This window comes from Entelurus aequoreus, linkage group LG10 (genome assembly GCF_033978785.1).
Source record: "Entelurus aequoreus isolate RoL-2023_Sb linkage group LG10, RoL_Eaeq_v1.1, whole genome shotgun sequence".
NCBI lineage: Eukaryota > Metazoa > Chordata > Actinopteri > Syngnathiformes > Syngnathidae > Entelurus > Entelurus aequoreus.
Window position 1 is genome coordinate 60587251 of NC_084740.1, and position 15833 is coordinate 60603083.

Sequence of the window (15833 nt, forward strand, 5' to 3'; positions counted from 1 at the left end):
GATGGATGGGACGAATGGATCCCTCAACAAAGTTAAATTTCAAGACAGAATTTTAATATACAGTACAAACCAAAAGTTTGGACACACCTTCTCCTCATTCAATGTGTTTTCTTTATTTATAACCGGCGTTCTGTCCTTGAGCAAGACACTTCACCCTTAGGGCCTTGCATGGCAGCTCCCGCCATCAGTGTGTGAATGGGTGACTAGAATTAAACTAAAACTGAACTGGCTACAAAGTAAACAAAAACAATGCTGGACGACAGCAAAGACTTACTGTGGAGCAAAGACGGTGTCCACAAAGTACATCCGAACATGACATGACAATCAATGTCCCCACAAAAAGAGATAGCAACAACATAAATGAATGGGTGAATGTGGAAATAGTGTCAAAGCGCTTTGAGTACCTTGAAGGTATAAAAGCGCTATACAAGTATAACCCATTTACCATTTTATTTTCATGACTATTTACATTGTAGATTGTCACATCAAAACTATGAATGAACACATGTGGAGTTATGTACTTAACAAAAAAAGGTGAAATAACTGAAAACATGTTTTGTATTCTAGTTTCTTCAAAATAGCCACCCTTTGCTCTGATTACTGCTTCGCACACTCTTGGCATTCTCTCCATGAGCTTCAAGAGGTAGTCACCTGAAATGTTTTTTCACTTCACAGGTGTGCTTGAAGCTCGTGGAGAGAATGCCAAGAGTGTGCAAAGGGTGGCTATTTTGAAGACACTAGAGTACAGTTATTTCACCTTTTTTTTTGTTAATTACATAACTCCACATGTGTTCATTCATAGTTTTGATGTGACAATCTACTATGTAAATAGTCATGAAAATAAGGAAAATACATTAAATGAGAAGGTTATGATCAATTATCAACATGATACTCTACTATTATTTGTTGTTCCTTTACGAGCATTTGAAAAAGATCTTTGAAGCATCATGAAGTCAGGCGGGGGTCTCCTCTGCCCCTTTAAAACAGCAGTGGTGAGACCCCTTCTGGAGAAGAGCAGTTTGGATACAAATATAACAATAATAACTAAAGATGCAAGCAGCGATGGACGGGACCGACTTTGACGGCACATAAAATCCAAACCGGAGCAGTAATTAAAACTCTTTCATCAACTTTTAATCAGAAAGGTTCAATCTCTCTCCTGTGCTGGTTTGAAGCTGACACGACAAACGCGCTCAGAGGAGATAATGTTTGAAAAAAGGTGACCGGTTTTAACAAAACTTTTGTTTTGAAGGGGGAATTGCAAACTTCCTGTTGATTTTTGCTGGGGGTTGTCAGTGAATGAAATCTAGGTCTAAGTGAGACCTACATAGAGGATTTTGTTTCATGTCTCTATGACATTCCTACTGGAAGTTACAGGCAGTTTTGTCTGTGTTTTCTTCCTAGGAGCAGTTTTGTCTGTGTTTTTTTCCTAGGGAGCGCTAGAGCGCAATTTTGAGTTTTGGGGTTGGGTTTTTTTTATTAGATCGCAATTTTTGCCAGTCCTGATGTGTGTGTCCAGTTTGGTGAGTTTTGAAGCATGTTAAGGGGGTCAAATTATAGCTCAAAGAGGCAAAGGTGACTGTTTTTACAAAACTTTTGTTTTGAAGGGGGAATTGCAAACTTCCTGTTGATTTTTGCTGAAGGATGTCAATGTATGAAATCTAGGTCTAAGTGAGACCTACATAGAGGATTTTGTTTCATGTCTCTATGACATTCCTACTGGAAGTTACAGGCAGTTTTGTCTGTGTTTTCTTCCTAGGAGCAGTTTTGTCTGTGTTTTTTTCCTAGGGAGCGCTAGAGCGCAATTTTGAGTTTTGGGGTTGGGTTTTTTTTATTAGATTGCAATTTTTGCCAGTCCTGATGTGTGTGTCCAGTTTGGTGAGTTTTGAAGCATGTTAAGGGGGTCAAATTATAGCTCAAAGAGGCAAAGGTGACTGTTTTTACAAAACTTTTGTTTTGAAGGGGGAATTGCAAACTTCCTGTTGATTTTTGCTAAAGGATGTCAATGTATGAAATCTAGGTCTAAGTGAGACCTACATAGAGGATTTTGTTTCATGTCTCTACGACATTCCTACTGGAAGTTACAGGCCGTTTTGTCTGTGTTTTCTTCCTAGGAGCAGTTTTGTCTGTGTTTTTTTCCTAGGGAGCGCTAGAGCGCAATTTTGAGTTTTGGGGTTGGGTTTTTTTATTAGATCGCAATTTTTGCCAGTCCTGATGTGTGTGTCCAGTTTGGTGAGTTTTGAAGCATGTTAAGGGGGTCAAATTATAGCTCAAAGAGGCAAAGGTGACTGTTTTTACAAAACTTTTGTTTTGAAGGGGGAATTGCAAACTTCCTGTTGATTTTTGCTGAAGGATGTCAATGTATGAAATCTAGGTCTAAGTGAGACCTACATAGAGGATTTTGTTTCATGTCTCTATGACATTCCTACTGGAAGTTACAGGCAGTTTTGTCTGTGTTTTCTTCCTAGGAGCAGTTTTGTCTGTGTTTTTTTCCTAGGGAGCGCTAGAGCGCAATTTTGAGTTTTGGGGTTGGGTTTTTTTATTAGATCGCAATTTTTGCCAGTCCTGATGTGTGTGTCCAGTTTGGTGAGTTTTGAAGCATGTTAAGGGGGTCAAATTATAGCTCAAAGAGGCAAAGGTGACTGTTTTTACAAAACTTTTGTTTTGAAGGGGGAATTGCAAACTTCCTGTTGATTTTTGCTGAAGGATGTCAATGTATGAAATCTAGGTCTACATAGAGGATTTTGTTTCATGTCTCTACGACATTCCTACTGTAAGTTACAGGCAGTTTTGTCTGTGTTTTCTTCCTAGGGGGCGCTAGAGTGCAATTTTGAGTTTTGGGGCTAGGTTTTTTGATTAGATCGCAATTTTCGCCAGTCCTGATGTGTGTCAAATATGGTGAGTTTTGAAGGATGTTAAGGGAGTCAAAGAGGCGGCGGTATAATATAATAAAACCTTACAAATACAATAGGGTCCTCTGTCCCAAAGGGACATTCGGTCCCTAATTACAGACCTGTATCCAACTTAAAGTCCTTAAATCACTTTTCTTTTTTAAACTAAGTCAATGATTTTTAATAACAATTAGGATGAGCCACAGTACTGAGACAACACCTTTAAAGATTTTAAACAACATCAGGTGGAATCTAGATCATAAACATCTCAGTGTGTGTGGCTGGATCTAAGTAGACCAGCACATTTTATTAAGTAGACCCCGAAAGGGACAAGCGGTAGAAAATAAATGGACTTAGAGGACCTCTCTGGTACTGGTTTAACTGGTTCTGCTCTCATCTCAAAGACAGATGTTCTTATGTAAGTATGGATGCATGTTCCACAGGAACCCATGGAATAAGGTGTGGGGTTCCCCAAGGCTCAATTTTAGGTCCCATTCTTTTTCATCTTTATATGCTGCCTCTTGGGGACGTCATCAGGAGACACACTAGCGATATGTCGCCGTGTCTCTTGATCACCAATACATACCCTTTTTGACTGCATTGTAGTCACGTCATGGATGGCAGTGAACTTCCTACAGCTCAACCAGAACCAAACAGAGGTTTTAGTTATAGGTCCTGAAGACCAGATGGAGAAACCTTCAACAAATGACATGATTTTAAACCATCACAGTCTATAAAAAAATTATCTGGGCATATTTGACTACTTTTATTCCATCCATCCATTTTCTACTGCTTATTCCCTTCGGGGTGGCGGGGGGCGCTGGAGCCTATCTCAGCTACAATCGGGCGGAAGGCGGGGTACACCCTGGACAAGTCGCCACCCCATCACAGGGCCAATACTTTTATTCCACATATTAAAAATATGTTTATCATTTTTAAGAACATTAAGGGCAACACGGAGGTGCTAATGCATGTTTCCATTTCCTGTCCTTTTAGATCAGTGTTTTTCAACCTTTTTTGAGCCATGTGCTTCCTCAAATTTGACGTTGAGTTCATGTAAGCTTAAACTTGTTGTCGCTGAAACTTTATGTGCAGTTAATCACGTGACCGCCTGGCTCTGTTTGATTGGTGAAACGGAGTCAAACGTCACCAGTGACTGCATTTGATTGGTGAAACGGAGTCAAACGTCACCAGTGACTGCATTTGATTGGTGAAACGGAGTCAAACGTCACCAGTGACTGCATTTGATTGGTGAAACTGAGTCAAACGTCACCAGTGACTGCATTTGATTGGTCAAACGGAGTCAAACGTCACCAGTGACTGCATTTGATTGGTGAAACGGAGTCAAACGTCACCAGTGACTGCATTTGATTGGTGAAACGGAGTCAAACGTCACCAGTGACTGCATTTGATTGGTCAAACGGAGTCAAACGTCACCAGTGACTGCATTTGATTGGTCAAACGGAGTCAAACGTCACCAGTGACTGCATTTGATTGGTGAAACGGAGTCAAACGTCACCAGTGACTGCATTTGATTGGTGAAACGGAGTCAAACGTCACCAGTGACTGCATTTGATTGGTGAAACGGAGTCAAACGTCACCAGTGACTGCATTTGATTGGTGAAACGGAGTCAAACGTCACCAGTGACTGGATTTGATTGGTGAAACGGAGTCAAACGTCACCAGTGACTGCATTTGATTGGTGAAACGGAGTCAAACGTCACCAGTGACTGCATGTGATTGGTAAAACGGAGTCAAACGTCACCAGTGACTGCATTTGATTGGTGAAACGGAGTCAAACGTCACCAGTGACTGCATTTGATTGGTGAAACGGAGTCAAACGTCACCAGTGACTGCATGTGATTGGTAAAACGGAGTCAAACGTCACCAGTGACTGCATTTGATTGGTGAAACGGAGTCAAACGTCACCAGTGACTGCATTTGATTGGTGAAACGGAGTCAAACGTCACTAGTGACTGCATTTGATTGGTGAAACGGAGTCAAACGTCACCAGTGACTGTATTTGATTGGTGAAACGGAGTCAAACGTCACCAGTGACTGCATTTGATTGGTGAAACGGAGTCAAACGTCACCAGTGACTGCATTTGATTGGTGAAACGGAGTCAAACGTCACCAGTGACTGTATTTGATTGGTGAAACGGAGTCAAACGTCACCAGTGACTGCATTTGATTGGTGAAACGGAGTCAAACGTCACTAGTGACTGCATGTGATTGGTGAAACGGAGTCAAACGTCACCAGTGACTGCATTTGATTGGTGAAACGGAGTCAAACGTCACCAGTGACTGCATTTGATTGGTGAAACGGAGTCAAACGTCACCAGTGACTGCATTTGATTGGTGAAACGGAGTCAAACGTCACCAGTGACTGCATTTGATTGGTGAAACGGAGTCAAACGTCACCAGTGACTGCATTTGATTGGTGAAACTGAACAAAACGTCACCAGTGACTGCATTTGATTGGTGAAACGGAGTCAAACGTCACCAGTGACTGCATTTGATTGGTGAAACGGAGTCAAACGTCACCAGTGACTGCATTTGATTGGTGAAACTGAACAAAACGTCACCAGTGACTGCATTTGATTGGTGAAACGGAGTCAAACGTCACCAGTGACTGTATCTGATTGGTGAAACGGAGTCAAACGTCACCAGTGACTGCATTTGATTGGTGAAACGGAGTCAAACGTCACCAGTGACTGCATTTGATTGGTGAAACGGAGTCAAACGTCACCAGTGACTGCATTTGATTGGTGAAACGGAGTCAAACGTCACCAGTGACTGCATTTGATTGGTGAAACGGAGTCAAACGTCACCAGTGACTGCATGTGATTGGTGAAACGGAGTCAAACGTCACCAGTGACTGCATTTGATTGGTGAAACGGAGTCAAAGGTCACCAGTGACTGCATTTGATTGGTGAAACGGAGTCAAACGTCACCAGTGACTGCATTTGATTGGTGAAACGGAGTTAAACGTCACCAGTGACTGCATTTGATTGGTGAAACGGAGTCAAACGTCACCAGTGACTGCATGTGATTGGTGAAACGGAGTCAAACGTCACCAGTGACTGCATTTGATTGGTGAAACGGAGTCAAACGTCACCAGTGACTGTATTTGATTGGTGAAACGGAGTCAAACGTCACCAGTGACTGCATTTGATTGGTGAAACGGAGTCAAACGTCACCAGTGACTGTATTTGATTGGTGAAACGGAGTCAAACGTCACCAGTGACTGCATTTGATTGGTGAAACGGAGTCAAACGTCACCAGTGACTGCATGTGATTGGTGAAACGGAGTCAAACGTCACCAGTGACTGCATTTGATTGGTGAAACGGAGTCAAACGTCACCAGTGACTGCATGTGATTGGTAAAACGGAGTCAAACGTCACCAGTGACTGCATTTGATTGGTGAAACGGAGTCAAACGTCACCAGTGACTGCATTTGATTGGTGAAACGGAGTCAAACGTCACTAGTGACTGCATTTGATTGGTGAAACGGAGTCAAACGTCACCAGTGACTGTATTTGATTGGTGAAACGGAGTCAAACGTCACCAGTGACTGCATTTGATTGGTGAAACGGAGTCAAACGTCACCAGTGACTGCATTTGATTGGTGAAACGGAGTCAAACGTCACCAGTGACTGTATTTGATTGGTGAAACGGAGTCAAACGTCACCAGTGACTGCATTTGATTGGTGAAACGGAGTCAAACGTCACTAGTGACTGCATGTGATTGGTGAAACGGAGTCAAACGTCACCAGTGACTGCATTTGATTGGTGAAACGGAGTCAAACGTCACCAGTGACTGCATTTGATTGGTGAAACGGAGTCAAACGTCACCAGTGACTGCATTTGATTGGTGAAACGGAGTCAAACGTCACCAGTGACTGCATTTGATTGGTGAAACGGAGTCAAACGTCACCAGTGACTGCATTTGATTGGTGAAACTGAACAAAACGTCACCAGTGACTGCATTTGATTGGTGAAACGGAGTCAAACGTCACCAGTGACTGCATTTGATTGGTGAAACGGAGTCAAACGTCACCAGTGACTGCATTTGATTGGTGAAACTGAACAAAACGTCACCAGTGACTGCATTTGATTGGTGAAACGGAGTCAAACGTCACCAGTGACTGTATCTGATTGGTGAAACGGAGTCAAACGTCACCAGTGACTGCATTTGATTGGTGAAACGGAGTCAAACGTCACCAGTGACTGCATTTGATTGGTGAAACGGAGTCAAACGTCACCAGTGACTGCATTTGATTGGTGAAACGGAGTCAAACGTCACCAGTGACTGCATTTGATTGGTGAAACGGAGTCAAACGTCACCAGTGACTGCATGTGATTGGTGAAACGGAGTCAAACGTCACCAGTGACTGCATTTGATTGGTGAAACGGAGTCAAAGGTCACCAGTGACTGCATTTGATTGGTGAAACGGAGTCAAACGTCACCAGTGACTGCATTTGATTGGTGAAACGGAGTTAAACGTCACCAGTGACTGCATTTGATTGGTGAAACGGAGTCAAACGTCACCAGTGACTGCATGTGATTGGTGAAACGGAGTCAAACGTCACCAGTGACTGCATTTGATTGGTGAAACGGAGTCAAACGTCACCAGTGACTGTATTTGATTGGTGAAACGGAGTCAAACGTCACCAGTGACTGCATTTGATTGGTGAAACGGAGTCAAACGTCACCAGTGACTGTATTTGATTGGTGAAACGGAGTCAAACGTCACCAGTGACTGCATTTGATTGGTGAAACGGAGTCAAACGTCACCAGTGACTGCATGTGATTGGTGAAACGGAGTCAAACGTCACCAGTGACTGCATTTGATTGGTGAAACGGAGTCAAACGTCACCAGTGACTGCATTTGATTGGTGAAACGGAGTCAAAGGTCACCAGTGACTGCATTTGATTGGTGAAACGGAGTCAAACGTCACCAGTGACTGCATTTGATTGGTGAAACGGAGTTAAACGTCACCAGTGACTGCATTTGATTGGTGAAACGGAGTCAAACGTCACCAGTGACTGCATGTGATTGGTGAAACGGAGTCAAACGTCACCAGTGACTGCATTTGATTGGTGAAACGGAGTCAAACGTCACCAGTGACTGCATTTGATTGGTGAAACGGAGTCAAACGTCACCAGTGACTGAATTTGATTGGTGAAACGGAGTCAAACGTCACCAGTGACTGCATTTGATTGGTGAAACGGAGTCAAACGTCACCAGTGACTGAATTTGATTGGTGAAACGGAGTCAAACGTCACCAGTGACTGCATTTGATTGGTGAAACGGAGTCAAACGTCACCAGTGACTGCATTTGATTGGTGAAACGGAGCCAAACGTCACCAGTGACTGCATTTGATTGGTGAAACGGAGTCAAACGTCACCAGTGACTGCATGTGATTGGTGAAACGGAGTCAAACGTCACCAGTGACTGCATTTGATTGGTGAAACGGAGTCAAACGTCACCAGTGACTGCATGTGATTGGTGAAACGGAGTCAAACGTCACCAGTGACTGCATTTGATTGGTGAAACGGAGTCAAACGTCACCAGTGACTGCATTTGATTGGTGAAACGGAGTCAAACGTCACCAGTGACTGCATTTGATTGGTGAAACGGAGTCAAACGTCACCAGTGACTGCATTTGATTGGTGAAACGGAGTCAAACGTCACCAGTGACTGCATTTGATTGGTGAAACGGAGCCAAACGTCACCAGTGACTGCATTTGATTGGTGAAACGGAGTCAAACGTCACCAGTGACTGCATGTGATTGGTGAAACGGAGTCAAACGTCACCAGTGACTGCATTTGATTGGTGAAACGGAGTCAAACGTCACCAGTGACTGCATGTGATTGGTGAAACGGAGTCAAACGTCACCAGTGACTGCATTTGATTGGTGAAACGGAGTCAAACGTCACCAGTGACTGCATTTGATTGGTGAAACGGAGTCAAACGTCACCAGTGACTGCATTTGATTGGTGAAACGGAGTCAAACGTCACCAGTGACTGCATTTGATTGGTGAAACGGAGTCAAACGTCACCAGTGACTGCATTTGATTGGTGAAACGGAGTCAAACGTCACCAGTGACTGCATTTGATTGGTGAAACGGAGTCAAACGTCACCAGTGACTGCATTTGATTGGTGAAACGGAGTCAAACGTCACCAGTGACTGCATTTGATTGGTCAAACGGAGTCAAACGTCACCAGTGACTGCATTTGATTGGTGAAACGGAGTCAAACGTCACCAGTGACCGCATTTGATTGGTGAAACGGAGTCAAACGTCACCAGTGACCGCATTTGATTGGTGAAACGGAGTCAAACGTCACCAGTGACTGCATTTGATTGGTCAAACGGAGTCAAACGTCACCAGTGACCGCATTTGATTGGTGAAACGGAGCCAAACGTCACCAGTGACCGCATTTGATTGGTGAAACGGAGTCAAACGTCACCAGTGACTGCATTTGATTGGTGAAACGGAGCCAAACGTCACCAGTGACTGCATTTGATTGGTGAAACGGAGTCAAACGTCACCAGTGACTGCATGTGATTGGTGAAACGGAGTCAAACGTCACCAGTGACTGCATTTGATTGGTGAAACGGAGTCAAACGTCACCAGTGACTGCATGTGATTGGTGAAACGGAGTCAAACGTCACCAGTGACTGCATTTGATTGGTGAAACGGAGTCAAACGTCACCAGTGACTGCATTTGATTGGTGAAACGGAGTCAAACGTCACCAGTGACTGCATTTGATTGGTGAAACGGAGTCAAACGTCACCAGTGACTGCATTTGATTGGTGAAACGGAGTCAAACGTCACCAGTGACTGCATTTGATTGGTGAAACGGAGTCAAACGTCACCAGTGACTGCATTTGATTGGTGAAACGGAGTCAAACGTCACCAGTGACTGCATTTGATTGGTCAAACGGAGTCAAACGTCACCAGTGACTGCATTTGATTGGTGAAACGGAGTCAAACGTCACCAGTGACCGCATTTGATTGGTGAAACGGAGTCAAACGTCACCAGTGACCGCATTTGATTGGTGAAACGGAGTCAAACGTCACCAGTGACTGCATTTGATTGGTGAAACGCAGGCATGTGATAGATCCTACTTTGAAGGTCTGTCTGACAAAGCAAAACAAACAAAGCGTGCATTAACAGATGGATAAAAATCAGTAGCGAGTAGCGAGCTGAATGTAGATAAATGGAGCGGAGTAAAAGTAGCGTTTCTTCTCTATAAATATACTCAAGTAAAAGTAAAAGTATGTTGCATTAAAACTACTCTTAGAAGTACAATTGATCTCAAGTAGATGTAACGGAGTACATGTAGCGTGTGTTTTCTTATACTTCTTCATTTTTTTTTTTTAGTTGAAAGCACTTTGTGTTGCCTTGCCTGTGTCTATAAAAGTGCTGTATACATAATGTTTGAGGGTATCATCTCAAAGTGTCCACCTAAAAGTGAACACGGCCCTATGGTTAGGAAACACTGCTCTAAATGACAAGACCCCTGCCCTATACTGGATAATATTACATGTAACACGCTGCATGGTCATGTGTTCCACAGGGAGGAAACTTTATCAGTATCGCTGGCTACGAGGCCATCATCCACAGGCTGAACGACGGTCGGCGGACGTGCAAAGACATGGAAGACTTGTTGAAAATGAGGTGCTAAAGTAGAGTTGTTCAGAATGAGGTGCTAAAGTTGTGGTGAAGGCCAGTGATGTCACCGCCCTGACTGCACTGCGGTGGCTGTCTATTTTAGGGCGTCAGCGGAGGAGAAGTATGGTAAAGAATTGGTCGCCATCTCACGCAAGGTTGGGGGTGTCTATGAGATCTGGTGCGTGGTTGTGCAGAATGTTGATATCCTCGCATCCTCTCAACACTTCTTTGTTTCTGCAGCACGCTGAGAACATCCATTGATGAAGTGAAAACACGTGAGATAATTCATTTGATTTGTTTGCTTTTGTTGCATTCACAATCTCAGCCTAAAACTCAAGGCACCACATGTCATTCAAGGCGGCCTGGGAACAATGTGGGTACAAAAGCCAAAAAGCAGTGAAGTTGTCACGTTGTGTAAATGGTAAATAAAAAGAGAATACAACAAATCCTTTTCAACTTATATTCAATTGAATAGACTGCAAAGACAAGATATTTCATGTTCACACTGAGAAACTTTGTTATATATAGCAAATATTAGCTCATTTGGAATTTGAGGCCTGCATCATGTTTAAAAAAAGCTGGCACAAGTGGCAAAAAAGACTGAGAAAGTTGAGGAATGCTACATCCCACAGGTGAACAGGCTAATTGGGAACAGGTGGGTGCCATGATTGGGTATAAAAGCAGCTTCCGTGAAATGCTCAGTCATTCACAAACAAGGACGGGGCGAGGGTCACCACTTTGTCAACAAATGCCTGAGCAAATTGTGTAAGGACAACATTTCTCAACCAGCTATTGCAAGGAATTTAGGGATTTCACCATCTACGCTGCGTAATATCATCAAAAAGTTCAGAGAATCTGGACAAATCACTGCACATAAGCTGCAAGGCCCGTGACCTTCCATCCCTCAGGCGGTACTGCATCAAAAAGCGACATCAGTGTGTAAAGGATATCACCACAAGGGCTCAGGAACACTTCAGAAAACCACTGTCAGTAACTACAGTTGGTCGCTACATCTGTAAGTGCAAGTTAAAACTCTACTGTGCAAAGCCAAAGACATTTATCAACAACACCCAGAAACGCTGCCAGCTCAGCTGGGCCCGAGCTCATCTAAGATGGACTGATGCAAAGTGGGAAAGTGTTCTGTGGTCTGACGAGTCCACATTTCAAATTGTTTTTGGAAACTGTGGACGTCGCAAAATGAAGCCTAAAATAGCACAACTGTTGAACAACTTAAGCTGTACATCAAGCAAGAATGGGAAATAATTCCACTTCAAAAATGTGTCTCCTCAGTTCCCAAACCTTTACTGAGTGTTGTTAAAAGGAAAGGCCATGTAACACAGTGGTAAAAATGCCCCTTTTTTGCAATGTGTTGCTGCCATTCAAATTCTAAGTTCATGATTATTTACAAATACAAATGAAGTTTCTCAGTGTGAACATGAAATATCTTGTCTTTGCAGTCTATTCAGTTGAATAGAAGTTGAAAAGGATTCGCAAATCATTGTATTCTCTTTTTATTTACCATTTACAGCAGTGGTCCCCAACCTTTTTGTAGCTGCGGACCGGTCAACGCTTGAAAATGTGTCCCACGGACCGGTGGGGACGGGGGGGGGGGGGGGGGTTTTCCATAAAGAAATACAATCATGTGTGCTTACGGACTGTATACCTGCAGGCTGTATTGATCTATGTTGATATATAATGTATATATTGTGTTTTTTATGTTGATTTAATAAAAATAAAAAAAATTTTTTTTTTTTTTTTTTTTAAATTTCTTGTGCCGCCCGGTACTAATCGGTCCGCGGACCGGTACCGGGCCGCGGCCCGGTGGTTGGGGACCACTGGTTTACACAACGGGACAACTTCACTGCTTTAGGCTTTTGTAGTTCATCTTTCTTACTAAATGTTTTCATTGTTACCATTTTGACAGCAAAAAATGTATGAAATGTAAAATGTTTTAAACCTTGATATGCATACAAATATTCAATTGTTATTGGTGTGAATCTTTGGGCATCTCGCCATTCGATTCCTATTCATTGAAATTATTTGATATCAATCAATGTCAATTAGAGATGTCCGATAATATCGGTCTGCCGATATTATCGGCCGATAAATGCGTTAAAAATGTAATATCGGAAATTATCGGTATCGTTTTTTTATTATCAGTATCGTTTTTTTTTTTGTTTTGTTTTTTTTATTAAATCCACATAAAAAAACACAAGATACACTTACAATTAGTGCACCAAGCCAAAAAACCTCCCTCCCCCATTTACACTCATAACACAAAAGGGTTGTTTCTTTCTGTTATTAATATTCTGCTTCCTACATTATATATCAATATATATCAATACAGTCTGCAAGGGATACAGTCCGTAAGCACACATGATTGTGCGTGCTGCTGCTCCACTAATAATACTAACCTTTAACAGTTAATTTTACAAATTTTCACTAATTACTAGTTTCTATGTAACTCTTTTTATATTGTTTTACTTTCTTTTTTTATTCAAGAAAATGTTTTTAATTTAATTATCTTATTTTATTTGATTCATTTTTTTAAAAAGTACCTTGTCTTCACCATACCTGGTTGTCCAAATTAGGCAAAATAATGTGTTAATTCCACGACTGTATATATCGGTTGATATCGGTATCGGTAATTAAAGAGTTGGACAATATCGGCATATCGGATATCGGCAAAAAGCCATTATCGGACATCCCTAATGTCAATCAATGTTTACGTATATAGCCCTCAATCATGAGTGTCTCAAAGGGCTGTAATAAAAAACAACACCTTAACAAAACCTCCTTTTGGTTGCTGACGTATGACACATATGTGAACCTAGTAAGCATAGAGATGGCTTAAAAAATTATTATTTTTTTAAATTGTCCAAAAAAAATAAAAACGTGATTTTTGAAAATTAAAAAAAAAAAAATCGGGATTGAATGTAATAACAATTTTTTTAGCACCCCTAATTATTATATATTGTATGATAGTTTGTAAAAAATAATAATAAATACTTCAATATCTGCTTGTCACCTTGACTTACCATTTCAGAGCAAGTTACCCATCAATTTGTACGTACACATATCAAATAACCAAATGCATAGAGCAGGGGTCACCAACCTTTTTGAAAGCAAGAGCTACTTCTTGGGTACTGATTAATGCGAAGGGCTACCAGTTTGATACACACTTAAATAAATTGCCAGAAATAGCCAATTTGCTCAATTTACCTTTAACTCTATGTTATTATTAATAATTAATGATATTTACACTTAATTGAACGGTTTAAAAGAGGAGAAAACACAAAAAAAAATGACAATTAAATTTTGAAACATAGTTTATCTTCAATTTCGACTCTTTTAAATTCAAAATTCAACCGAAAAAAAGAAGAGAAAAACTAGCTAATTCGAATCTTTTTGAAAAAATTTAAAAAATAATTTATGGAACATCATTAGTAATTTTTCCTGATTAAGATTAATTTTAGAATTTTGATGACATGTTTTAAATAGGTTAAAATCCAATCTACACTTTGTTAGAATATATAACAAATTGGACCAAGCTATATTTCTAACAAAGACAAATCATTATTTCTTCTAGATTTTCCAGAACAAAAATTTTAAAATAAATTCAAAAGATTTTGAAATAAGATTTAAATTTGATTGTACAGATTTTCTAGATTTGCCAGAATATATATTTTTTAATTTTAATCATAAATTTGAAGAAATATTTCACAAATATTCTTCGTCGAAAAAACAGAAGCTAAAATGAAGAATTAAATTAAAATGTATTTATTATTCTTTACAAAAAAAAAAAAAAATTACTTGAACATTGATTTAAATTGTCAGGAAAGAAGAGGAAGGAATTTAAAAGGTAAAAAGGTATATGTGTTTAAAAATCCTAAAATCATTTTTAAGGTTGGATTTTTTCTCTAAAATTGTCTTTCTGAAAGTTATAAGAAGCAAAGTAAAAAAATTTATGAATTTAAACAAGTGAAGACCAAGTCTTTAAAATATTTTCTTGGATTTTCAAATTCTATTTGAGTTTTGTCTCTCTTAGAATTAAAAATGTCGGGAAAAGCGAGACCAGCTTGCTAGTAAATAAATACAATTTAAAAAATAGAGGCAGCTCACTGGTAAGTGCTGCTATTTGAGCTATTTTTAGAACAGGCCAGCGGGCTACTCATCTGGTCCTTACGGGCTACCTGGTGCCCGCGGGCACCGCGTTGGTGACCCCTGGCATAGACAATAATATAATGATACTTTTATATTCTTACCTTCACTGGTGCAAGCGGCCCTCTGAGGGCAGCCGTGGTTTGCATGTGGCCCTCTATGTAAACAAGTTGTATGTTTTCTCCAGAAATGGAAATGATTGGCAACTTGCACATTCAGCTGTCTGTCCTGCTGAAGGAAGATGCCAGGAGAATCGAGCAGTTAAGGGAGAACCAGAAGGAGCAGAGGAAAAAGGTTGCAATCTTATTTGAAATATTGTCATATTTGCATTGATGAACTTTATCGGTCTTTACAACTCAGCTGGAAGTCATCATGGAGAAAGTCCACAAGACCAAAGTCTCCTTCTACAAGAAAACTATGGAAGTAAGAACAAGTGTTTCAAACAATCTAATTTACTGAGGCAAGGGTCTTCAACAGGGGGCCCCGGGGGGTCCTCAGAGGTTCTACAGGGGGGCCGTGAAATGTTTGGTAGATTTTTAAAATGACATATTTTGTTATATTTCCTTAAATACACAAATGAGCCAACACACTCATGTTGTTAAATGTGAATGAATAATAACAGAGCACAGGTGTCAAACTCAATCTGGCCCGCCACTTCATCTTATTTGGCCCTCAAAAGCCATGAAATAATACGTACTTTTCTTACTAAATGTATTATTTCTTTCTATTTTGGGAGAACAAATATATATGTACTCCATGTACCGTATTTTTCGGACTATAAGTCGCAGTTTGTTTTCATAGTTTGGCCGGGGGTGTGACTTATACTCAGGAGCGACTTATGTGTGAAATGATTAACACATTAGCGTCAAATATCAAATAATATTATTTATCTCATTCACGTAAGAGACCAGACCAGGGGTCACCAACGTGGTGCCCGCGGGCACCAGGTAGCCCGTAAGGACCAGATGAGTAGCCCGCTGGCCTGTTCTAAAAATAGCTCAAATAGCAGCACTTACCAGTGAGCTGCCTCTATTTTTTAAATTGTATTTATTTACTAGCAAGCTGGTCTCGCTTTGCCCGACATTTTTAAT

The 15833-nt window shown here is 40.9% G+C and overlaps 1 protein-coding gene across 1 annotated transcript in view; it reads left to right on the forward strand.

Annotated features, from left to right (window-relative positions):
- pstpip1a (proline-serine-threonine phosphatase interacting protein 1a) overlaps nucleotides 1-15833 on the forward strand; it is a 33265-nt gene that overhangs the window by 687 nt on the left and 16745 nt on the right. The window contains exons 2-6 of the mRNA XM_062061332.1: nucleotides 10487-10587; nucleotides 10685-10759; nucleotides 10822-10856; nucleotides 14930-15036; nucleotides 15103-15165. Coding sequence (XP_061917316.1) covers nucleotides 10487-10587; nucleotides 10685-10759; nucleotides 10822-10856; nucleotides 14930-15036; nucleotides 15103-15165 — 381 coding nt within the window. The remainder of the gene's footprint in view (nucleotides 1-10486; nucleotides 10588-10684; nucleotides 10760-10821; nucleotides 10857-14929; nucleotides 15037-15102; nucleotides 15166-15833) is intronic.